General features: G+C 39.2%; 1 protein-coding gene across 1 annotated transcript; it reads right to left on the reverse strand.

Annotated features, from left to right (window-relative positions):
- Nucleotides 1-202: 202 nt before the first annotated feature.
- Nucleotides 203-27446, reverse strand: LOC104286332 (lipid phosphate phosphatase-related protein type 5). Its single transcript, XM_009884908.1, has 8 exons — nucleotides 27378-27446; nucleotides 26886-26945; nucleotides 25448-25558; nucleotides 23326-23458; nucleotides 20763-21013; nucleotides 11662-11838; nucleotides 9892-10011; nucleotides 203-1045 (listed from the first exon to the last, which is right to left on the reverse strand). Exons 1-8 carry the CDS (start codon nucleotides 27444-27446, stop codon nucleotides 1013-1015), a joined length of 954 nt encoding a protein of 317 aa, XP_009883210.1. The 3' UTR covers nucleotides 203-1012.

Genomic DNA, 27446 nt, shown 5'->3' on the forward strand with positions numbered 1-27446 from the left:
TTGCTTAGGCAGAAGAAAATTAATGAAATAATTTTGTTTTTTTTTCATGAGTGCTCCAACATGAAAAAGAAGAGTAGAAGCTCATACGCACTTTTCTCACTAAGGCAGTGACCCTCTTCTTATCTTAGCAGCCATTCTCCCAGCATAATATCAGGGTGTACAACAAATATGAGAAGATGCAGGCTTCCTTGAATAATTTGTTTAAACAATTTATGAATAGCACAGCTTCCCATCAGATATGCTGAGCTAAGAATGGAGCCCTTAACCTTTCATGGGATATCATTAGTAATAAAGAATATATCAATGATCAAACTTTCTATATTATTTTCATTTCTTTTAACCTAGATACATATATATCATCCAAGACGTTCAAGAACTACAAAACAACAATTCAACTATAATTATGTCAGGAAAATATCCAAATAAATAAACTTTTAATTATGATACAATACTTATTACAGTAAAAATTGGCATTTTTTTTTTCTCTTCAAAAGCAGAAGCACCAGTCTTACATATAACATACTGTTTGAATGATATCTTACATGGAATACAGTGTAATACAATGTGCAAACAGCATTTTCATACAGAACGTAATATTTGTCTAGTCTTTATACACTGAAACCGCCTCAAATGGAAACACGTTCATGCTGAATTAAAAATGTAGATTTTAAAAACCAAAGTCAAATCAAAATATGAAGTTCTGTTGGAATAGGTACATGAACCATTAAAAACAATGAGAAGCCAAAATAGAGGGTATTTTCAGATAAATATAATTAGTGCTCAGTTTGTCCCATTCCATCAAAAAGTAAACAGTTAATATTTTTGCTAGAAAGTAAAGTGACGTTCTAATATTTAAGAATTCTTCAAAATGTTGGTATCATTTTAATGATGTAAAAATCAAGTCAGAAATAGGACTTCCAAAAATTTCTTATTTTTGAATCACTGCAATTATTGTGTGTGGGCTGTGAAAAGAGATGAAGTCCAATGGAGTGAATATGCATCAGCATCAACATCATGTGACTTCTGCAAAGGCCGTGATGTGGTTCTGCGAGTTAAAGGAAAAACAAACAGATAAAACCCCAGAAACCACACAGATAGACATCAGTTGCCATTGTGAAATTTTTTGTCTCATGCTCTAGGGACAGCCTTATGCCTGAAGACTATTGCAGGATGATAAAAACAAAACTGGTTTTAACTGCAGTGCTCTCATTTGCTCCCATAGCAATTCTTTGTTGACCGCTTGAAGACTCAATATGGAAGTACGCTGAATAAAGTAATTAGGTGTGATGGTTCTACAATATTTTAGTTTTAGATGGGGCTTTTAAAATTAAGTAACAATGTGAATAATTGAGTTAGCTGTACTTTTATTGGTACCTTATTCATAATTTAAAGCAAAATTCCTAGAAATTAAAGTTACAGTTTATGTCAGATTATAATATTCTATTTCAGTGTTAATACAATTTTAATGTTGCATTTTTTTTAAAGATTAATTGCTCCTCATGAGCTTGATGGCACAGAATCAAGTAGCAAAATGTTACAACAAAATTGCATTCAGAAGTTGAGAACTCATATTCAAAATTTGTTTCTCAGAATCACTACAGTGTCCTCTTCATTTCCAAGATTATTCTCCTCTTTCCTTCAACAGGACAATTCTTATGAACATGAAGATGCATATCAGAATGTGAACATTCTACCTGTGACTTCACACAGTAAAAATGCAGCATCCCAAAGAGCTTTGCTGCTTTTTTATGCTCGTACCTAAGCAAGTGCCTCTGTAAACATTTGGTAGATGAAGACTCAACTGCAGAGGGATGGATGTGCAGGATCCAAAAGGAACTGCACATTCCCTTTAGGCACACAGTACCCTTGATTACCACCATTTTTTTATAAAACATGCAATGTGTAAAATTAGCAAAGGGAATCTTGATGTCAAGCCACATGTTTGTTCCCCAGCACAATAATGCACAGAGGGAAATAGTACCACACAAAGCACTGCAGATTTTTCTCATCACCTCCCCTCCTGGAGCAGACCAAAGTCAGGAAAGAGGTGGTGTAAGCTGAAGAGGAGGGGGGGATGTAGATAACTCATGGACAGTGGGATAGATCTCCTTTTTTTTGCTTAAGGGAAGTTGTTGTAAGTCCTTCAGAAAAATCCCTTATCACACACCATAGAAAGTGCGGGAGAGAAACAGTGGCCACCACACAAGTTTATATTTCTCAGTTCTTCTTTAAACTGTCTGGATATTTGTCTGTGCAGGGGGTGGGACAGGCAGGCATCTTTGATTTTCACATCACAGAAAGAATTCAAAAGTACGCTGAGTGGGAGCACAGGAGAGCTGTCTCCTGTTCCCCTCTCTCCAAACAAGGGTGGCAGCTTTGCTTCCTCTCTGCTATAACTGTGGTGTGTCCAGGAGGAGGAGCTCTCTCCCCCCTCCCCTATAACATGCATTTTAGCTCTAGTTCTTGCTGTATTTTATGACAGCTTTCATAAGGGAACACCACCAAATAGTAATGTACATTCTTCTCCAAAAGTGAATATATTTTAAATAAGTAACAATGATTAAATCACAGCCAGAACATTTTTTAAAAAGCACTAGGAAAAAAAAAATCATAGTGGAACTTTCTGTGAAAATGTTTTCAGTAAACAATATTAGCAAATGTAATTGTTTCCAGATTTTGATTCTGCAGAAGAAAAGCAAAATTAGATTTCCTAATTAGAAAACAAAACGTTAACATTTCAAAGCATTTTAGTTGGCTGGTCAACTTCTGCTTTCAGTACAGGAGAGATGATACATTAGGCAACCTCAATGACTCTGGAGTTGCTGTGAGGCTATTATGACATTTTCCTCACAGAATTTACTTTATTTTTCCTTATTTAGACCTGAAAATTATCCTGTCAACTTAAACTAGCATCAGTCTAAAATTATTCACTTTGTTGATATGTAAGACAGTTTAAAAATGAGGAATTACAGGAAAAAAAAATCCTCGTTATTTATTCTAATCAGTTCATTCAAGTCCTGCTGTGTGCTATCTCTTTCTCTATGTGACATACATTTGTCTGTGATGCAGAGAACCAAATGCTCTTTCATGTGGCATTAATTCAGGACTGGATAACTATTCCTTAGGAAAGGAGAATGTGGTTCACACTCCTGCCAGCTATACTTCCAAAATGAGCAGGTTACCATCCTTGAAAGGACGTGCAGAGCATGGGATATAATAACACAGAAAAAAACCAACCCTTCCTCAATAAACCCTCAGAGAGAACCACTAAGCTACTGATCGCAGAGCTATTGATTTGGACCCTAGTGAAGACTTGTCAATTCATTTCCAATGGACTCAGCAGGGTGATGCATAACTAGGTCAAAATTAATCACTTGCTGATGGCAAGAATCACTGATACAGATTCAGGCAACTGTCTGGGTATTCACGCTTTTCATATGTTATTATTTCAGGGAAAAGTACAAATAAGCCTTGCTGAGATTCTTTACAGAAAAAAAACAAACAGTATCCCTCTAGAACAACTGCATTTCAACTCTTTTACTATGCTTTTTTACTTCTGCTTAGATTTACTGTGACAAAGTTCAGCGTGAGATACTAACCACCGTCAGCAAACAGATTCACGCAGATGCAGGAGACAAGCAAAAAGCCATGCACAAGACCTCAGCTTCTCCAGCTCCATGGGAAATGACTTTCCCCGCAGTACTCAAAAGAATTAGAATACGCTGAGGGTCTGCTCAAAAGCAGCAGTTTCACAGACAGGCACACCAGCTTTTGTATTACTCATTCTAAACGGACAGTATCAGTTTGGTGTCAGCACCACGTGTACAAAGCATGCTCATAACCGTGCTCTCACACCATTAACAGAAAAATGAAAGCTAAAGGCTAAGCCTTGAGTGCAGGTTTCTGAGGGGAAATGATCCATACCTGTATATCTTCTGTTAAGTTTTTAATTAATTTCTGTTTATAAGCGATTCTATAATGTTAAATCATTGAAAAAAATCCATAAAACTTTTCTGCGCTTTGCAGTTTTTGCTCTCATGAATACATTTAGACATATTCAAAACTAATCATCATCCTAAAAAAGATTATTCCATTTTTGAAAACAGGAATTTGAAAAATTGTTCGTAGTCCTTCATACATTGGAGTTTGTTAAAAGAAATAGGAAAATACTACTGTAGTAGTTCAGGCAAACAATAATTTATCATACAGTTCTCTGGGTCAGCAAAGTATATTTTCTGCTTTTACTGGACGAATCACATTTTTAGAGAAAAGAATGAGTTCAAGCGAAATTCCCCATTTAAAACATTGCAGACCTGCACAGAACGCTGCCGCCACACTGCATCTGCCTTTGCTTCAAATCCACACACACACACTCATGTGCGCTCTTGCGCACATACATTTATTGCCTTATATGAAGATGCTCAAAACGGTCCATTCCTGATATCCAGGAGAAGAACCTAATGATGCGTGCTTTGAGGGAGTTTCGTTGCAAAGGATCTTCTTGATTGTTACTAATCCCTTGATTCCGTAACGCCTACAACACGTATATTTGAGGAGGTCACACTGAATGTATTGTTCCATGTCCTGTGTTTAAGTCTCATTTTATCTGAACATTCGATGTGGTGATCACAGTTTGCATTCAAACAGAAATAATTCTTGTACAGTCCCCCAGAACTAGAGTTAAGCAGAAGCGTAGGGCATGAATGCAAATTCAAATGCTTGACATTGAAACAAAATTGCTTATGATCTTTTATGAGCTGCCTCTCCTGGGTATGTGTTTCTGTGCGTGAAACAATGCTGTAATATATCTCCTTTAACATACCGTATTATCAAGAGACACGTATCATGACAACAGAAATCTGAAAACTTGCCTATAAGCTAATGCAAGCACGCAGACTCTAGTCAAGCCGTCCTGGAGATACACATACACGTATCAAAACGCTGTATGGATAACTATGTACACTTTTGGACATCAAGCACAACAGTGTTTGGATACTTCTCAGCTGAAATATTTTTGAGTAACAGAAGTAGGTACAAACTCTTCCCCTCATTTGCCCACAGTATGATGAGCTAAAACATCTTTGCGTTTTGCTTTTAGCCTGTGAGCTCAGCGATGGGCGATCAGTCTCCCTGGAGAGCCCCAGGGACCGGACCGGACCCCCTAGGCTGTGCTGTGTACACACAAGTTCACATACCAATGAAAGACGACTTAGTACCAAAATGCTTAAGACTACGGAAAAAGCAGTAACACTGGGAATTAAAATTAAAAATACCCTTCTCTGACACTGTGAAGAAGCTGTTCTATGTCTTGTGAATAATCAAGATGGAGTAAACAGAAAAAAACATTATACTTTAAAAACAGAAGGGGGAAACTGTCTCAGTCTCAAAATACTATCGGAATCCATTGCAATATCTATACTTACTATTGATAAAACGTTTTATCACCACTATTACCTTTGGCCCATAAACAACAGAACAAGAATTATAGTGCCAAACTCAAGATTTTTGAGACAATTAACCCTAATAGTCACTGGCAATTGGTATGATAAGCAACAAGAATGTCACATATTGTGAGAGGAATTCCAAATACTTCTCACTATTAAAAACTTAGAAATGGCTGTGTCAGAGAGAGGGAGGGGCAGAGAGAGAGGGGCCATAAACTATCCGCTTCTAGTTCACAGTCATGCTGGAGAGTCTGTCCTATGGGTGGAGTATAAGAAACCTCATTGTAACAAGGAACAGTGAGTGTGTTTGGGAACATGGTTTGGGCATTGCTGGCAGAAGTAGCACTATGAAGGAATGCCAAGCAGAGCCTTTGGGGATAAATGCAGCTTAGCTGTCAAGCACAGCACTGCAAAGAACCCACTGTACAAATAAGTAATATTGAACAGCTACAGAAAGCACGGATGATCAGACACGGTAATTGTCTCATTCCACAGGAGATGTACCACAGTGCATCTCCTAACCCAACACTTCCTCCTAAAACCTCTTATCTCAGTATTCTATCTACTGCCTCAATTAGTCCTAAAATGTTCCGTGTTCCCTTTGTATTTGAATTTTTCCAAAGCTAGAATACTTATTAAAAAAAAAAAAAAAAAAGAAGGTTATGAGAGTCAGCAACTACTACAAGACGCTTAGGAGCCCTCTGTAAGCCCTTGCCAATTTCAGGTGACTTCAGCGTGAAATAATGTCAGTCTCCCCTGAAAGAGAAAAAATAGTTTGTGACTGCACTGGATGAAGCTGAACTTTAAACTCTTCCACGTACCACCCAAAATAACTCTATTTCCCAGTAACTCTTGCAAAAGAACAGGAGTCTCTAACCTTCACTGTGGTAGGAAGAGAGCCTCCTCTCTCTCTATAGGAGAGTGCCAGCTAACTGAAACACGAATTGTCTTGTAAGAGATGAAGAAGGTCAGAGATAGGAGAGAAAAAGGAGCAGATGGGTGAGTGATGAGGTTTCTTGGCTTTCATTCTTTTCATTAATTCTGAGGATGGATGTAGTTAAGGTGAAAGCAATAAGTCTGCATTGCTGAGCCAGCTCTGGCAAGGATTCTTCAAGGAGACACTCTGCAACTACGGCTTATTTGAGTGCATGAGAAGTGGGTACCCGTGCAGAACAGCTTAATCATCTGCATGCACCACAATTAAACAGAAGTGCCATGCAAACAGAGATCTACCCTTGTCATTAACCAGCAGCAGCTCAATTCAGAATATTACAAGTACACATATTCCTCTTTAAGTGCACTTCAAATGTAGCTCTTGACCTCCACCAGAACTCAGACAGTGGCAGCACGGAGAGCATGCCAAGCATGCCAAAAGCATTCGTTCTCCAGCAGGAAAAAGCACTGGAATAGCAAGTAGCAGATCTGGAAGCACAAAAATAAGGTGCTTCCAGGTCTGTGTGATGCACCATGTGCTTATTCATTTATGGGTGAATTTATAACAAAATTGATATGAGTGAGGTCGCATCTGGTAGACATTTCTAATGAAGTCATGCTTTAAAATAGCATCTTTGAATTGCTCGCTTCCAGATACCCATATAGCTATTATTTTTAAATATCAGTAAGAGAATAGCATTGCTTCATGCCAGCACTGCCTTAGCCCATTACAACTTGAGTCAGTCAGGATTTGTGCTACTCTCAGTAGCTAATTTCTGACAGTAAACTGTCTTTAATACTGACACAGGAGCTTGCAGATTGAGAATAACGAAAAACAGATTTTAAATAAGCCAAATGTAAATGTCTGTACATTCAGACTATGGAACTGGAACAGCCCTAACTGAAATGTAGTGAAAAGTAACCTGCACATGGCTAAAGCAGTCAAAGACAAGTAGCACACAAATTATTTAGCACCCCTCTCTCTCCAGAGAACAACGAATGTAAAATAAGAAGGAAGTTAAAAAGCAAAGACTAAGCTAACAATTCTTGTAGCGATGGTAGTCAATTGAGATGGCTCAATTTAGACCTTAGTTCCATGTAAGTATTACTCTTAGTGCCTTTTATTTAACAGGGTCTGGCTTCTATCTAAAACTTTAGACTAAATATTAAAAAAAAAAAAAAAGAAAAGAAAAAATCCACAAAAACTCAACACCTAAAGCACTCACATGCAAGTAACTTTTTAATCAATTATTTGCTAATTCAAATTTAAACTTTCTGAGAGTGGCATTTCCCAACAAATAGCAAAGTCTCCAAATAATCATCTTCCCATCTCATCCTCTCTTTCTGACACGGAGAAAGGCTTTGCAAGATAGACAAAGATAAACCCATACACTGAGATCTCTCCAACTGTAACACCCTGTGGACAGTCCTCGATTTAATTAGCTAGAAAGGAGTTCCATGACAGCAAACAGCTACCCTCTACTGCCACAGAAATATGGGTGCAGATGGAAAGACGCTGGTTCACATAATAGAGTCACAAATAGTAGAGGTCATCCTCAAGCAGAGCAAACATTATTCCTGCCACCACCCTTTCACACTCTCCCATAGCTTTCCCCACAACATCTCAATCTTGCTTAGGCCAAGTCTCAGGAAAAGAACATTGTTCATCATGAGCGAGAGGGTGTCAAATCAGGTAGAAACACTAATTTAACATGAGGTCTTTATCACCAGAAAAAAAATTAAAAATATGAACAGCCAGAGAATGTGCATTTATTACCTATGATGGCTTTTGAGCCACAGAAATGGCTTCTATTGCAGAGAGCCTAGCACATTACTAAGACATGCTCTTATTAATGCAGTATGTCCTAAGCCAACTGACATCTTGTTTTGTTTTGACATTTTACAGAAAGTTTACTGAATGGATTATTTTGAAGATACACATTCATCATCTAAATGCTTGTTCAAGCAAATGAGACTGACCTCCTTATGACAAGATATCAGCAGAAGTAGCTTAGACACATTTGGTTCAAAAAGGTGTATTAGATCATTCTGAAAAAAAATCTTTCCCTTCAAGGAAAGGAGTAACAAAGCCAGGGCTAGGAGTATTTCTTACCAAAGGACAACTTCCACCACTTCCAAATGACTAAGATAGACTGGGAAGTGGTTACAAACATTTCTTCTTACACTTAATATGAAAAAAACATCAGCAGTAATTTGGATTTCAAAGAATGCCATAGAAACACACTTTTGGTGCCCTGCCCAGTGTAGAATTGCTTACTATCTTCGAACACCAGTGTAACACAAGAGATTTTAACAAATAATGACAGATAAGGACGAGGGGTAATGGGCATAAACTTGAACAGAGGAAGTTCCATCTTAACATGAGAAGGAACTTCTTTACTTTGAGGGTAGTGGAGCACTGGAACAGGCTGCCCAGAGAGGTGGTGGAGTCTCCCACTCTGGAGACATTCAAAACCCGCCTGGACGCTGTCCTGTGTAACGTGCTGTAGGTGACCCTGCTCTGGCAGGAGGGTTGGACTAGATGATCTCCAGAGGTCCCTTCCAACCCTAACAATTCTGTGAATTCTGTGAATTCTGTATAAAGTCATTAGAAAAAACTAGATTTGCTTTCAAACTTTCCCCCTGGTAAAAATGCCTAAAATGTTTTATTTGGTTATGCTATCTATTTCAGTGCTTGTTTGCTCGTAAAATTGTTCAGACATAATCTTACCTAACACATAGTACAACATCACCTTCAAAAAACGAATCTTTATTACAGGAAACTAAAATAAATTTTAAACACATTACCATACTTACTCACGCAAAAAGTCTTTGCATACCCAGGAGACTATTGCTAGCACGTCCTAGTCTAAAATCCCATTTGCTGTGGCAAGAGATCATGGCTTTCATGCAGTTACTGTATGACCCATGTTACTCTCCAGTATTATCACGTTAAGTTGTTTGCCCTGCTAGCGCAGATGTCAGATTCCCAGCATTTCCAAGTGGGTGCCTGTCCTGAGGCTAGCATGTACCTGATGAGAAAAGCCCCACAGCTGATCCAGAAGGAACTGCATCCCATGCTCCACACTAGCCTGAGGACATACCCCAGAGAAATACGACAAATGTCACTTGTACCTGAATTGCACAATCCCTTGGGCTCAGGGGTTAGATTTTCTTTCTAAGCACTTCAAGTTCTGTGGACTCTCAGCCAAAGCATTATTTAAACTTACTTGAGGAACACAAGGAAAGACGCCTCATATCTACTCAGCCTGACTCCATGGACTTAGCAGTGGCTACAGCAGTAAACTGGACTGATATGTAGAGATTGTTCTTGAAGGTGACATGAAGAGTCTCCCAAGGAGTGTCTCTGAATTAATTCTTCCCTTCTTTCTCCTTCACTGCCATGTACCCATACTCTAAATCTAATTACCTTGGCACTCTTGTCAAAATAGTTTGGGACCATCCTTCCAGGAAAGCTACATTTTATTTGTCTTTAAAAAAAGTCAGACATTACCTTTTCTAAAGGGCTTTCTACTCGGGGTATGCTGATCATAGGCATCTGGGCCAGATTATCCATGTGAGAATGTTCATGTTCTGGCTGACGTCCTCTGAAGTTATTTACCACACAAACAACCTAGAAGGGAATAGAAGATAAACAGAATAGCTAAGGAACAACTCATTTTTTTGAGCTTTGATCCTGACATCCATAATGAGGCAGAACTGACACCAGCTTTTGTCACAGATTGCAGTAGAAACACACAAATGCGAAGTTCATGTTCTACAGGAAATCCTTAATTAATATTTCAAGACAAAAGATTTACAACCAATTTATTGTTACATGCATCATCTGAGAACCAAAAAAAACCCCTTATATAAAAGCAAATTCATCACTGCAGCTGCATAATAGAATACCAATTATTAGCAATGTCATGAATAGATGCCCAGAGCACGTGCAGCAGAATATGGCAATAGCTTTAAAGTCCTATGAAGGGCCAGTACCATCTAAGTTTTGAACAGCCAAAACTTTCTCAAGTAGAGAGCGAGAAAGGGAGAATAAGAAGGCAAGGATCATCCCCAGGTTTGAACTAAACTCTACACCTGCTTAGGGGAGCAGTGACTCTCGCACAGGGATTTAGGAATGTGATATATACTGGTTTGTTAGTGTTTCTACTAATTCAGACACTCAGCAGAGCAGCAATGTTTACTCATTGTATCTTCAAAACACAATTAAACTTGATGTCATGCTACTTGACGGAGTTCATGCAATATACACCACAAAATATATGAAAAAATGCTGGGACAGATTTCTTTTCTGTTCTGTTGTCTTTTATGACTTTAGGGGCACAAACAGAATGGAAAAACTTCTTAAAAATGAACAACTAAATATTGGACACCTTGTATGGAAGGGAACGTTTGGAAGTGTGAGCAGCTATATTTTAAAGGAGACCTAAAGCTGCACTCACATTCCTCAGAGGAGTGAAGACACCCACCTCAGCCATCCCTGTGAGAGTTCTCAGCTAAGCCAAGTCTTCAGATCCAAGATCTTGAGATCAAGACCTTGAGATCCAAGAATCAAGCTCAAAAGTATTTTCATGTGGAAAAAATTCAAAGGTGTATTAAGTACTATTACAAGCTCCCAGGCAGTCAAACCTGCAGGCAGTAAACAGCAGTGACTAGTCTATGCCATAGTCTTGCACTGAAGTTATCAGTGAAGGTGATTAATAGATCAGCGGCAGCTTTCTGACACAGACACTAGTCATCATGAACTGTGACTAACCATCTGGTTTTGGAACACAGTTCCAGAAAAGGAAAAGGCTAAATAAGGAATTTTTTGATACAGAAAAACATAAATTTTCAATGTAAACCTGAAAGAAATTCAATAGTTACTCTAAAGCCAGAAAATAAATGCTGCTTATTCTCTGATCGGTGTAGGTATCACTGTACCGAATTTAATACTTTATACATGAAATCATAACTAGATGTTATTCTGAAGGATATACACTTGCTTAAAGTGGGGCTTGATGCAAAAATTCTTGGTTGAAATGCTACAGTCTGGTTTATAATAAAGTCAAAAGAGATCATTTGATGAGTCCTTCCTTGACTTCACATTTCTGAGTGCATGTAAATATAACTAAGAAAACCGATAATTAATTAAAAACAAAAATTAGAAACACTTCTTCTGTCATTCAGCTGTCTGAAAAGTCAAGGCTACCAATATTTTTTTAAGAGATACAAAGTTATAGACTGATTTTTTCAAACAGAAGTGACACAGATATACACTTACCAAAAATACTGCTATAGATATTCCAATTATAAATCCTGCTATTACATCTGACCAGTGATTTCGATACTCTGCTACTCTGTTGATTCCAGTAAGGAAAGCCAAGCACATTAAGCCCAAACACAGAACAGGTTTTGCAAGCCTTGTTCCTCTGGCTTTTACTGTGTTGGTGATATACATCTGAAAATTAGAAAGGAATAAAGTATGAGACTGATGGAGATCTCCCACTAATTGGTGAATAAAATCTCCACATTTTGTTGAAACAAACTATGTGTATTTCGCATTTTTTTAGGTAAAGAAACAAGTAAGTAGAGTGCTAGATAAAGTCATCACACCCTTTTCCTAGGGATGTAGAAAAAGAATTAGACCATACAGCAGAATTACATTTCATGTGAACCTGAAAAGCCCCTAAAAGAACAAGCAAATTAGGCAATTCTATCCTATTATTCCCAATCTATGAATTTATTTATGCAGAGAGGTAAAGAGACTGAGTTTTCACTAGGCAGTGTTGACAACAATAAAAGAAGATCTTTCCCCTGAAAAGGTAAAGCAAAGGCCTTTCTTCCTCATACGCAACTTCTCCATGTGATTAACTCTATGAGATTTTTCAAAAAGCAGTGAAAATTGAACTAAATGCCTGCATCTGCTTTTATAAATAATGTGTAATAGTTTCAACCAGTGCTGAACCAATACACCCCTGTACTTCACAGATGGTGACTGAGAATGTTTAGTACCAATCCCCCCCAGCACACAAAGCAATCTAAATGCAGAAACTTTTATGATTCAAACTCTGAGAAATCAATCTGCCCTGCTTGCAGTCTAACTCTCCCTGTGCAATACTACTGAATTAAAAGCACTGCCTGATGACAGAGCTGCTCTTCTGCCCTAAGGGTGCATTAGTGACTACTAGGTTTAAGCCAGCACTTTCCAAGCTCTGATGTGACAATGGAAGAAACGAATACCAAAGCTTGGAATTTCCCTTCTCTTGAATCTTGTCGTTAAGGCCGCTTGAAAGTTCCCCACTGAAAAATTATACTTCAACTAACAAGATTTTTGAGAAAAAAAGTATTTACTTTCTGCAGAAGATGTTTCTGCAGTTAAACCACTGAAATCCCTAAACCCTTCACATTTAGACAGAGAGTTGAAGTTTTTAGATTGAAGAATGCAAATATTTTCTATGGAGTTTCACTGGAGACTCCAAGTGTGTAATCCCATCACTTTGAACTGCAAAGGGAAACAGATGAATCTGCATTGAAGAACCAGAACCTTTTTGGCCAAGAACCGGGTAGTCCTTTGGGTTTTTTTGTAGTGTCTGAAACTTCAGCTGAATTTACTGGGTAACCAGTTACGAAATGCTGCAATAATCCAGTTATTCCAAGAAGAAGTTTAGGAAGCGTGGTTACAGTTACTATAAATTAAGTGAAGTAGTGGTCAGAGCTTGTCTGAAAAGAGCAACACCTGCCAGTAATTTGGTTCAAAACACTGGAGAAAGGTCCATGGCTTAGAGGACAAATCAACGCTTAAGCTTAAAATCACAGCAGAGTACTGCAACACATACATCTTCCGTGGACCTTACATGATGAACGGCAAATTAGTAGCAAGCTTTCAACTAATGCAGATAGAGCAACGGTTTGAAAAGAAGAATTTTGGGTTGTATCTCCAAACCGTATTTCTCCTCTCTTCTTCCTAGACCATTTAAGAAACAGTGTTTCTCCCCTTGCTGACTATCCTTTTATCTCAGCTCCTCATATTTTTGCAGACTCTCTTCAGTGAGTTACTCTTACCACGTGGAATGCTGGTAAGACAACTGCAACTTTCATTCCCATCTTTTTAGGCCCACTGTTTTCTTCAAGCTACAGACAGAGAAGTACATGCTGAGTTACTCAGCACCACTCTGTTTTACTGACTCTCATCCTACTCCTGGATACATTAGAACATCTGGTGCTGGGGAAAATATTCTAATATTTTGAATATATAGCATATCACTAAATTTCAAATACAGCTTGGGTGAATTTGACACAGGGAAGTTGACAGGGAGCTATCCTGCATTTAATTCTGTATTGTGGCATATTAAATCAAAATGACTACAGAGAAGGACAAATCAACTCAAAAAAGAGTGTAGTTTGCTTAAGGGAGATCTCAGTGATATATTTCAGTAATCTGTAACACTGGGTCATCACCCAAAAAGTTTATCTCAATTTTTTTGAGGTCAAAACACATTACAATACAAATACTCGACTCTGCAGTATTTCAGTCAAACTTCAACATTTTTAATACAAAGCTAAACTGAAAAGTGCCCTGCAGAAAATTCTCAGAATCTTTTCACAATCAAGCATGTCCTTCAAATCCCTACTCAGATAAAGCACTGAGTGAGCAGAAACATCTGCAGACTCATGCTGTGCCTCACATGAGTAATAACGACCTCCATTTGCTGAGTCCCTTCCTATATGTGCAGTCAAGATTGTCTTGCCCAGTCCATTATTCACAATAACCTGAGGGTTTTTCCAGCATTTCTATCTTTTCTTTAAAGAACAGACACCACTGATGTTAAGAATAGTCTTATATTAAAATACATATTAAAGAATCTGTTGAAATAGGGTAAACTTTTCCTGAAACAGTGTAGCAAAAAGTCTATATATTTGCAAAATTCTACAAATGTAGACTCTTCCAAGGCAGGATTCATAGGTGTCCACTTTCAAACTTGACCTCTTGCAGCTCTAGTACACTATTTTAACACAGCCAACTCAGTCAAAGATCTGATTTGCATTAAGAGTAAGAAAATAATTAAGCAGATGTTTTCTTCTCGATTCTGGAAGAAAAGCTACAAACCAGCACAGTCGGTAATTGACAAAGAATAAACATCCTGAAAAGATGACAGCATTTTTCTCCTCTTACTTTTCATAAATATTAAATGCAGTATCAACAAAGGAAAATAGCTCAGTGATTTAAATGAGAATTAATGACAATATACATTTTTACACGGCTAAAGATGTTTACTGAACAAGAATATCTCAGTTCCTTTTAAGAACAGAAATTGGGAGAGGAGGAATCTAATTAAAGAAATATTTTAAATTAGTCAACAACAACAACAACCAACAGCAGTAAGATTCTGTATATAAGGTCAAGGATTGATACAGTAGTTAGAATTAATTTTGAAGGCTGCACATTTTCCTGCAACATCAGATCAATGGTGAATCTTCTCTTGAAGAACTTCTGCTATTGCTTTTCCTTTTTCCTGCAATAAAATTTTAGTATGAAAAGATATAAAGATGATACCAGCAAGGAAACACTGGCAGAGAGTCACTCACATAAGGAGGTGGATGTTATCTCAATATTCTACATACCAATATTTACTAGATTTCCAGGAAAACACAAACATTTTACCTTCAGTCTTCAAGATGCTGGAAGCAAATTGTTCAGAGAACCTCATAAACTGAAAGTAAAATTTCAATTGAAGTTGTTTTAACAAAATGTAATTGAAAGAGTCAGAATCACCACCATTCACCACCGAAGACAAAGCAACCTGTGTGGTTTCTGACATGACCGTCTCAGGTCCCAACATAGTGAATAATCATAGCGTTGGCACTTAGCTTGTACTGGGAAAGCTTTCAGAAGTGTCATGTTGCAAGTCTGACTTATGTATAATAGGTCCTAAATCTAGTGCAAACAAAATGATTCCAAAACACGTAAGAGAAGAACAGGAATTGTATGTCAAGTGCAGGACAAAGTGGCCTTCTGGGCTATGCTGCGAGCTCTTCCTAGTCGTCTTCTTTCAGCTATCTTTAGGCTCACCCACACAAACGACTATGCACACAAACAAACACAGACATAACAGGTCCCAGAGTCCCATTTTAGTTAGTGGAGCGAGTCATCAGTCTGGGTGCACCAGCCAGGAGGCAGGTTAATTTTCCTAGCTGATTTCATCAGCCTGGGGCCCAGGGATGCAGGGAGGAAGATCCTCTGTGCTTGCTGTTTCGGTCCTCCCTGAAGCAGATGGTCTGGGGGACTGACAAAGAGACAGACCAGTCCGTTAGTGGGCAGAGAATAATGACTCATGGAGCGACAAGCAGAAAGAGGAAGGAATCACTGTACAGGCACCTATCCCAGGCAGCGCTCCAAATCTAAATTATCTCATGTTTTGTTTTGCTTTTATAATGTGCTATCATCAAAGAAAGAATCTTGAACTATGCAAGTAATATAAGTAATGCACAACTTTCAACATTCATCATACCTACAAGAAAAGAGATACTCAGAGATCAAAAAGCTGAAAAAGTAGTGGGCTATAGTGGACGGTAGTCTATAACCAGGTTCAAAGTTTAGTTACAATCCTGTTTGATAGTCTAAAAGCCCTTCAGTTTCCTTAATTAATAATTACTCGGTCAAATTATTACTAGAGCAAACCACAGTCATACTCTCAAATCATCTGGGCCTTTCTGCAGCTGACCACTGGAGATTTTTTTAGTGCTTTTGAAGCCTCCTCCAACTTTCTCCGTAAGTTTTGCAGTAATTATTGACGACTCTAGACAAAAATTTGCTTTCAAAGTCAGGGGTTTGGGTAAGCAAAGGAAGAGAGAGCTCTAGAAATGCTGGACCTTACTATTAAGTTTTCCACTACAAGCTCCCCACAGTCGTAACTCCAAACAACTGGAGAAGGAAAGAGGTATCCTTCAGTGTACCAGCACCGTAAGATACACCTAAATATTAATTAAAGCTGACTCAGTCTACAGAGGTCATTGTCTTGAACAACTGAATTGTAATGAAGAGCTGACAGACGAGAAATATCTAGAGGTCTTTAGGTAAGTCCCCTGGATCAAATTGTAATGTCATTTTACTACCCAGCCTGAAAGTAACTAATACACCCAATATATGAAGCCCGTGATATAAGCTGTACAGTCAGTATCACGGGATACTTTTACTTGCTGCACCACGTACTGGAAATTCCACTTTCCTAACATTGCCCCTGAAAAGCAGCCAAAAGAATCCTTTAATTCTTCAATTTCCTAACAAAAAATGGACAACAAAGCCAACTCAATAAGGTGGCTCTGCTACTCCTTTTCCTCCTGAGCACTCCCTAAAGCCTAGAAAAGAGAGGCCTGCCATGCCTCCTCCAGCTGCCCATTGAGCATGAGCCAAACAGGCACTTCAAGGCGAAGGACAAGTGAGAGGAGGCCTCCATCCAAAGACTGGATCAAAGAGTGACACCGAGCAGAATATCACCACGTTGCCAGCACTTTGACCCAGACTGCCTTGCTGTCTTTTCCCAGTGACTTATAAACACAGCAAAGAGCAAAGACCATGAAGTAGAATGCCAGGAGCAAGAACCTTGCAGAAAAGATGGTCAGGGGCCCAACCAAAGCTCTGTAGAGAGGAAAAAAATTGTCAACTTTACCTGCTAGCCCTGCCTGAGGACGTACTTGAGGCCAAGGGTTCACAGGACAAAGCAACAAAAGCAGCCTAAAGACCTAATGGTTATGTCAATTACCAAAACATTAAACCTGCTCCTCTATCATTCCAAATTCAATGCAAGTCTGAAACATATGCGACAACACCAAGTTCAAACATCACCCTACAGACAGGTTGGCTGCCAACTACTCTTGTCCAATGCAACAAGAACAACAGAAAAGAAAAATTTCATAGAATTAAAATTTGTCTTAAACTACAACTATCAATGACCAATCCTCTAGGTCTGCAGCACCAAAGGATAACTGTTAGTCACAAGTCTCATATTTAAATCCATGGGAAGACTGACTAAATCTTCATATACCGCTTTGAAATCCTACCAAAAAAAGAGACTCATGACTTCTCATTCCTGTGCCTCAGTTGTGGAAAAAAATCCCAAGTATGTGCATAATTTGCTGCTTCAAAATATACCTCTAATTGTCCAGGTTGTGTCAACTTACGCATATCAGTGTGGCTTATACAATTATATTATATTTAATAAACTTGCAGCATTTGCCTTAATACCTGCGTTAGCAGATGTTGTTCCAGCTGAGAAAGCGTGAATTGCAATGCTGATAAGAAGTGAAAGCTGATGCAGTCAACTTATTAACCCAAGAAAAAAACAACAAACAAAAGGTCGAAGACGAGTTGAGCAGGCACCTAAGGAGAAATCCAGGTAGCAACCAGCTTGCTTAGAAATTTTGGAAAAGATTTACAGTAGTTCATTTTGAAGACTTTGATACACTGGGAAAAGTAAACTTAAAAGTCTGAAGACGACATGTACCAGATCCTTGAAAGTGTGTTTGGAGCAGGGTAGAGAAAACGCCTAACCATAATGCTGCCATTCAACATTTCCATTGCTAAGTCTTTCTGGATAGGTACTGAGAGAAAGTAATAGAGGCAAACACTACAGAGAGGTCTAAATATTAGCAATACAATTGTTTGAAAAAGACTGTACTTTCAGAAGGAGAGGAATTAAGAGTTACCATAGCAGCCACCCACTCTCAAAAGAAGGGAGGAGGAAAAAAGGAAGACTCAAGAACTTGGACGGAAAAAGAAGCTATTGTTAACAAGACAATATGCGCAGATGCTAGGTGATAAGGACATGGCTGCACTTAAACGGAACGAGATAGGGGAATTATTAGATAAAGAACAGGCTTTGTTTTTAAATGGGCTGATCGCTGAAATCACACAAGTCTGATGTTGTTTACTTTCGCCCCCTCAGAGAGCAAGGGCTCTGGATCAGCTTGCTGCCTGTTTGTGTCTTTAAGCTGGTTTTGGTTTGTGCACAGCTGGCTGAAATGTCCAGGGAGGATTCGTAACAATCCCTCCCTCTCTCCCAAATATTTCTGTTAACCAAAAAGAAAGCACATTTTGTATCAGAGATCATATGCTTATGAAATACTAGCTAGGTAATATACGGAGGTCTTTCTGTCTGTGCTCTCAATAACTGTTGTACCACAGCTCATACAAAGACTAGGCTACTGTTTAAATCTTCTACTCCAGTGAATAGAGATGAGAAAGTTGTTATTTGGGGCCAACTATCCTGATAAACATAATGACAGTGTAAGGACACGACCCCGAATATTGGAACATTGCATTTCTTTCCCTGGGGTGTAATAAACAGTATTTTTAGCTGCAACCATGCAACAGAATTAAAAAAATTAAAAAATAAAAGACCGCTAATGTTGTATCAAGGACCTAAATTTGCAGGCTACAACTCAGCAGATACATCACAGCAATTCACTTTATTAGGCAGCCTATAAGAATTCAGAAATCCTGTCAGCAGTTTATAGTACTTCAGTGAAATGACAGTTGTGCATCATGCTGCAATACAGTAATGACATACGATATATTCACTTCTGCAGTTACCGAAAGCTTATAAAGTCATTAAACAGAACACAGCAGTTTTAATTTTTGACACTGCTAACATTATATTGACCACAGACAACATAGGGTTTGCATAAAGTACTCTTGCTCATGTCAAAAGCCATTGATACTAGGTATTAGACCTCACTAATGTCTACTTTTTGTTTTTAAAAATGTATCAATACTATTTTCCTTCCTGCTTTTCAGTAGCTGAACAGTTGGTTTCCTTTAGTTACTGTGACTCATAGCAACAGTGGAAATCCAACTTTACAGATGGATGAGAAAAATAGGAGCAATTAAAATCAAGAATGCTGAATATTTTCTAAAATAGCTTGCACCAAATTTAGAGGTATGTTTCAGTGAAGCAAAGCCTTAGATATCTCCCCAAATAAAGACAATACTATTAGGAGTCTTACACTTGCCTCAAGTTAGAATAGAATTTTATTGCTCATCTCTTATTTGCAGATAACACTTGCCTGTACTAACTGATGATCCACCTCACTTAAGCAGACATTGCTCACAAGGAACTTTTGGTAAATGTTACTGTCAGTGCTGCAGATTTTAAGCAACTGGTTCTGAAACCATATTCAGAAGCATGGACTTGGCATGCTGCCTGTGGATGAGGTTGGGATCTTTGCCATGTTGGCAAGTATCAGTTTCCAGATCAATCAGGAATTAAAAGTCAGCTCACTAAATATATGCTCAAAAGCAATACACACTCACACACGTATATATACATGCATATATATGCATACATACATAAACACACATGCATAGGCAGGCCACTGTTCAAATACCAGCGGAATTTACAGGATGACTCTTGCAATGACCACAGAGGTACACACACTTGCCTAGTTTCCCTCCGACACTATGCGGGCAGCCCTGGGCCCCCGAAAGGGCTACAAAGGACTGTGATTACCAGCACAGATCAGGTAAGAGACCCCCACAGGCATGTGCTGAGGTCAACTTTACTAAGAACAAGATGTGCTTCTGCTTAAGACAAGAACCTCCAAACTAAGCCAGGGAGTACTGCACAGTTACTTGGGTGAGATTCATTAGTCACTCTGCCTCTCACCTGCCTCCCCGCACCTCTCAATAGCCTCTAGAACAGCTCTGATGTGAGGCAGTAAACACCAGTTTTTACCCTAGCCCTGCTCATTGCTCCCTAGATCAGAGGGGCGAGAAGGAAGAAGGGCTGGATTGTCTTGTAGCCCACTTCATTGCAGAATTAGAGCCAAACTGACTTTGCATGAGCACTGAGGTACCAAAAAATACCAATTCTGGTACCTAAAGACATGCACAGATCTCAGGAAACTTGCAGAGATCAGACACTTACATATGCCCACTCTTTGCTTCACCCCACCAAACAATATGGCCATGTGCAATTCTACTAATGTGCACTGGGTTAAAACATAGAAAGGAACCACTACCAGTCACTGGCAATCCTCACCCTTAGTCTTTACTACCCAACAAAACCTCATCCCACACTCTCTGCAAATGGGAAAAAAGTAAAGCAAGAACCTGGTTATCTTATATCTATAACCCTTTTTGGACAACTTGCCCTCTCTCAGCATTGCCTTAGCTTTAAAGGCTCGGAAAACCACTACATCTGTAATTGCCAGAATTAAGTCCAATAAACCAAATTCTCAAAGGCCTCACGGTAACTCATAGAAGGTTTACACATACAAATCAGCCAATAGTTGTCTTATCTTCTCCCCATTCCTCCCTCCTCCCCTCACAGTGCGAGCCATTTGCTCTCAAAAATATAGTGACATTAAATAGTACAATATACTTACAGCCAGATACATAGCTGCATATACGCTTAGTGCTGCTTCTTTGGATGGGAATGTCTTTCTGGCTTTCATGATAAGGTCTGGATTTCCAGTACAGGCATGTACGCTACTGATGAATTGTGTATACTGTTTACATCCAAGTGCTGTATAGTTGGGTTTACAAAGTGCAAGAAAATGTGGTGCAAGATTCCCTGTTACTACTTGTCCAGCATTTACAAAGATGTCCGTAGCAAACAGTCCAAATGCGTAAATTCCTAAAGAGGGAAACAAAGAGTTAAATTTCCCGACAATTTCACTCAAGGGCAACATATTATAATATTTATCATAGTAATATACCAGGTTCTTCCATTTAAGAACATGAAAAACCCTCATGCTTATTGTACCCTAAAGATCCTGGCTGACATTGGAAATGGTACTTTCCTACACAACCGCAGCAGCAACACTGCGATGGGCCCACACACCTCCTCTCTCTCCATCCTTTGGAGCAGCACACACATCTCTTGTGTAAGTAGCCCGCGCTCCTAGGACCCCCAGCCACAAATTTCCCCTGTTCGGGGTAGATAGCTATACTGGTACCTAACTTTTGCCCATGTTCACTAAACAGAAGTGACAGAGGAAAATTCTTCACCCAATAAATTTGCCTGAGAACCGAAGAATTCAGGCCCTGATGGAGAAGTTGAAAAATCATAATACATACTGGTCAAACATTTTCTTTTCCCTTGCAGCTGTAAAGAAGCTGAAGTATTGAATAGTTCAATATTGCCATGCATGAGTTGTCTTCATCTGCCTGCTACTGGGTACATCTCTATGCATGGCATATTAATCACAGTATCAACACAGTGAGCTAAAGATCTAAACATTTGAGGAGCTACTCCTGCTAAAGAGGTTTTTTTAATCAGACATATCAGCAAAGCATTAAGTATGCGTACTCATTCATTAGAATGGAAATGCATGTATCTGATTACTTAAAAGAAAGTTTTCTGCTATTCTGAGGTCCTTTTCTATCCTTTTGGAACGAGAAAATGAGCTCTGGAAGGAAACACAAACAAAGCACCCTGACTGGGAGTCAAAGCCAGCAGGTGCGTGTTTAAATTCCACCTGAGCTACAGATTTTCTCCTGTATTTCCACGGGCAAATCACCTTATCTTTCCCATACTTCAATTCACTGTGAATATAACGTGAGTTCTGGCAGTTCCCAACTTCCCAACACGGGGCACCATGGGGACTTTAATGGATGTACACCACAGCAGACATGATGCCACAGAAACGTGCATTTCTAAAGGGCAGGTTTTGTCCTCAGCAAAGCTAGAGGACTGAGGAGGATTTCTGGGATCCTGGCTGGTCAGCAAAGTTACACTAACATTAATTCACCCTGAGCTGCGAGACACTGGTGAGCAGCGGACTGTGCCTAGTTCAGTCGCTGCACAGAAAGGACCTTTCAGCAAGCCCCAAGGGTGTGCACTGCCCCAACATAGGTGGCCACATCACTTTGTGTGAGCATGATGGGTAGTGAGTGATGCCTCATCTGGTAGAACAGTGCAGAGGCTGTTATTCACCCCTTCCCTCCCTCCCAATGTTGGGGGTTTTTTTGCATCTGTGAGGAAAGAGGGCCCATCAAGTGGGAAGGAAATGCGGGCACTGATTGAACACAGAGAAACTGGGGTGGGAGAGGCTCCTCATCATCACTCCCAACCTCCTTCGGACCTACACAAGACAGTCTCATTCGTAGTGACTTTTAGCCCTCCAGCGTGACAGCGAGCAACCGCTCTGTCAAGCGGCAGGCATGGCTGTTAGACAAACACTGCAAATACAGACACAGCTGCACATCCCCTCACTCCCCCTGCAACTGGGGCGCAAAGGAGGATTAGCTGAATGAAGCAAAGGCTTCATTCCTCCAGCTGTTTCTCTTAAATACAACTGTGAGTGAGAAGCAAACAACAGAACTGAGCCCTGCTATGGCATCCCTGCATGTATTAAAAAGCAGCATCTGGGAATATTCAGTAGACATTTTGAGTGGTGGTACTTCTCCCTCCAAACACATTTGCAATGAACTAAGTAGAAAGAATGACATCTCACATCTACTAAAGTCAGTGGGGGAGTTACAGCTGACATCAGTGGAGCATGGATTTTGTACAGTTTTCTACTAGAGACTATAATACAATCTCCAGGCTAATAAAGTACCTAAACCAGGCTTGACTTCAAACACACATTTATATCCCAATGTCTTCAACTTTGGCTACTATGTGTGTGCATAACGAAAAGTAAACTATCAACTACAGATATGGCACAAGGGTATCTCCCTTCTCCACTTCACCCTACTCCAGGCCTGCTGGTTGTTTTTCTCCCTTGTGTTCCCAATTTTTTCTATTCTTACCGCTGCTTCTGCAACTATTTTTTTATTCAAACCTCCAAAAAGCTTCATTTGCTACTCAAAAGGAGAGAACTCACTACACCTGAGTGAAGACTACACATTAAATGTTGTATAGTTATCTGAATAGGTCAAAAATTAAGACATGATTGATCACTCTCACCATTCAGAAAATGAAAGCATTAATTTTGCTCATACCAAGGAATCTGATGGTCCTGCGCACCAGTGGATTTATATAACAACAGTCTCCAGTTAATATTGTTTTTTCTTGGTTTTCAAAATCCTTTGTAGCTAACTGTAGACAAAACACTGCAGTTTCTCCAACGATAATCTTAGGGAAGGAGAAAAAAGGGGAGAGAAATGGCACATCAGATTACAGCAAGTAAAATACACTAATATCACAGAGATGGCTATCTCATCTTAAGGAAATAAGACCAAACCAGCACAAAAGACAACATAAGTGAACCAAGCTCTGTACGTTAATCTTCTTATGAGGGAAATATGCCTTATGGCTAGCTTTACTTTATTTGCATTAAAAAAGAATAAACTTTTATAACCAGGACTTGGAATCGACATAACATAACCTAGTTTTCAGGATGAGGAGAAAGAAAAAGAAATCTATTAGTTCAAGAAAAACAGATCGCATAATGCACAAGATGTGGACCAAAGTAAGGGCTTAATCCTGGAAGATGCTAACCATTTCAGTTCCCACGTGGCTTTCACTGACACAGCACTTCACAGGGTTGAGCTCTAAATTTTGGACCACAGAGGGGAGGAGGAGGGAAATCACGACAGAGCTCCTGTTCACATCAGAGGATTGGTTTGCCCGGAGGTACTTAACAGGGTTTGATTCGTATCTTGCCAGTTAAGTTTATCAAGTCTGCCTGTACCTTTTTTCCTCATGCTTGGACAAAGTGTCACCATGGATATGTTAACATTGAGGATGGCCTGTTTCACATTCATTACACCAAAATGAATAAAGCTCTCATGTCTATAAATCATTTACACTGCAGTTTGCAAAAAATTAAAAAAAAAATCACAAGTAAGAAAAGAAAAATATACATTTTGAATGTGAAATATCCCCTCTAAGGTGTGTATTTACCTGTACAGCAAAACATGACCTTTAATTTACTCATGACAATTACAGTATTGAGACCTAATAGCCCAAGCCAAGCCTTAAGTATGTGTCTATCTAAACCTATGATACTGAAGCTTTATAGCAGGCAGCACAGGTATGATCAAAAAGAGTAGAGCAGAAGAGTCAAATACTGACCACTGTATTCCAACTTTTGATTCACTGTGTGCAAGGCTTTTGCAATCTTCTATATGAAAAGCAGTAAAGCTTATCAATAAGTACATCACACTTTGATAAACAGGAATGAAGACCAGCAAACTGAAGTCTTAATACTACACAAATACAAGAAATAATGCCATCAAATCTGATTCATTGCCTAGGTTTTTCTAACCCTTTGACCTAACAGGAAATTATAAATCTTTTCAGATACCACAATAGGCCTGAACAGTTCTACACACAGCACTGATTACAAAAAAAAACATAATATGGGTGATGTCTCATAAACACAGTCTGTTGTCAACAGGAAGAATGCAATTAATGACCTTACTTAGTTATTTGTAGATCTACACAGATGACTTTGGGCCACACTGTGACACAGAGGAGGAAAGCGCTTCTTATAAATAATGTGGCACAAATAAAAATAACTGTGGTGGTGTGTAAAAGGCAAAATTCAGTTTGCCACAGAAACAGCCATCATCTATGACTTTAGACTGGCTTCAGATCGTAGAGGAATTTTTAGATGAAACAGAAATTTCAATATCTGAACTAACAAGTATCCTCTCTCTACTTTGATGCAAGCAAATTTTCAGCATACTGAAGTACAATTCCTTCATCTATAATTAACAAATGATTGGTACACGTATGAAATGAAACTCAACCTTGAATTCAAGGTCACCAAAATTATGACAATGATAAGGAGAATTCAGCCCAATGACCCCTACAGCTCTCAAGAAAAAAACCAAACCAAACCAAAACAAAACCCCCAGTTTTAATATGATTCATAAAGGTAAGAACTGAAATACTAAGATTTTTACTGTGAGTCACAATAACTCCCGTCTTTCCTCTGGAACAATGAAACATCAAGGACTAGGCAACCTGAACACAGCCAGAATCTGGTTTTGGTTTTTTTTTTTTTTGCCAAACTCAATGAATTTCAGTAAAATTGTTGCAGATTTCCAAACTCCAGGAACAAGCAGAATCCAGCACAAGGGAAGCATCTGGGATACACAGTGCTCAACCTTTTACAAGAACACAAAGAGAAAGTGGGGCCAGCAAGCTCAACTCTCCAGCTCTGAGCAGAGTCTCCGAGTCTGCTGATCCAAGAATAAGGGTTCTTCTTTTTGGCTGGTAGGGAAGCTGGGGGAAGCAAACAGGAGAACTGTTCATTCAGTTATAGGAAAGGAAATCCTCACTTCCAGCAACCTGTCTTCATCAGCTGCATCTAGGTCCCTGCTGCTGGCTACAATTTTCCCTTGTTACATTTCCTGTCTTTGATGGTGACCTGGATGAAGAAACCTCCTGCTCCAAGAATAGCAGGGAGAAGTGTTCAAGCTCTTAGCTGAACAAAAATACTCTTAGAGTGGGTACGTAGGTGCAAGGGTCAGAATGATGCAGAACTCAGCTAACGACAAAACTTTTGCTATACTAGACCTAGTGCTCTACCCTCAGAAGTAATCCGAGTGGGATATGCCATTGAGCACAACAGGCATTCATCTCTATGCTTCTGTGGCTGTACTTTAAAAGAATCCTTCTGGAATTTGGCAATAAATACAGGTTCTGTATTTTTCTGTACTGGCAGCTCAGCTAAAGCAGTTCTCCTTCCTCCATCCTTCAGCACAAGCTCTGCTCATCTCAATAATCAGCCTATTGATGTTTCAGAAATGGAAGGAAAATCTTTTTCAATCTCACTAAGTCCCAAGGGAGATTCTGCTTCCCAGTGCAATTCCTTCCCCTTCTTTCCAGCACCACCGGCAATAATCAGCTGTATGGGGTAGAGGAAAAGGAGGGCAATCTCCCTCTTGCCCTTTACCCTAATTTGCATGCCTGGTATATTCCATGAGGGAAAAATTTCCGTATTTCCTCTGGCACAGGGACAACCATCACCCCTTCCACTGCATATGTGAGCTGCAGCCAGTCAACAAATGACATTTAATATAACACAGTCACTTGTGTACTTCTCAGCTAGGTGTCGGGGCAAAAAGTTTTTGGAATATATCAAAACTGACAGTGAAGGATTGCAATGGAGAATCCAAAAGCTCTGACAACATAAATTTTTGGACAGAGCTACAGGAGTTTAGGTATAGAAATACAGTTTGCAATGAAAAAACCCAAGGATATTAGAAGTATCTTTTACCTTATTCTGTCTAACAGGGCCATATTACTTTAGATCACGGTACAGACTTCCTGAAGAATGATGTATATTAAAATTCTTAGCTCACAGATATTTTAACAGCTGTTAGAAACAGAGACCATCCTTCCCTAAGGCTGAGAAAACCTTTTGACATATAATTACAGCATGTAAAGTATAAGGAAAAGAACAATTTTCACTTGAAGACTAACGATACAAAGTACAGGCTTTCAGTATTCTAAAGAACATACATATACATAATTTTCACAGTCTTTAGATTAAAATGCAGTGTACATAACTGCTACAAGAAGGAGCAGACAAGAATGATCGCCCTACGGGCATCGGCCTAAGCTCTGCCAGGTAGCGACCATGTCCTCCTTCTACTACATCTTCCCTCTGTAACCACAGGGAAGGCCCTTAAGTCCTGGTTCACAATATAAAGGGTAACAGGAACAATACAAAAATCGCCCCACATAAAGATATTTATTATTAATACATACTTCATAACTAGCATCTAGATAATCCTTTCTTCTTATGGAAGCATGGAAAAGAAATATTAACCCAGCAAAATCTAAATTACAGGAAAAGTTCTTGTAACCATCTCCATGGCAATCGTATCCTGCCTGCAATGTGACAACCCATTTGACAGCCAGGAACAGAGTTTGGCAGGAGTGAGATCTAAAATTAATACTTCTTCCTGTTTCACCTCTTAGCTCCTGATTAATTTATTAGCTAACTGATTCTCATGGTGGTTTTGTACTAGTAATATATCCATTGCCAACCACCCAATACCTGTCCCTTCCCTTGTTTGCTGCACAGGATACTTACAGCATTTAGCACGTCCCCTACACCGATTCCTTCTTTCCAAATAAGTTTGGTTTTTTCTGTATTAGTCAT

Source organism: Charadrius vociferus, unplaced genomic scaffold (genome assembly GCF_000708025.1).
Source record: "Charadrius vociferus isolate BGI_N301 unplaced genomic scaffold, ASM70802v2 scaffold163, whole genome shotgun sequence".
In the NCBI taxonomy this organism is placed as follows: domain Eukaryota; kingdom Metazoa; phylum Chordata; class Aves; order Charadriiformes; family Charadriidae; genus Charadrius; species Charadrius vociferus.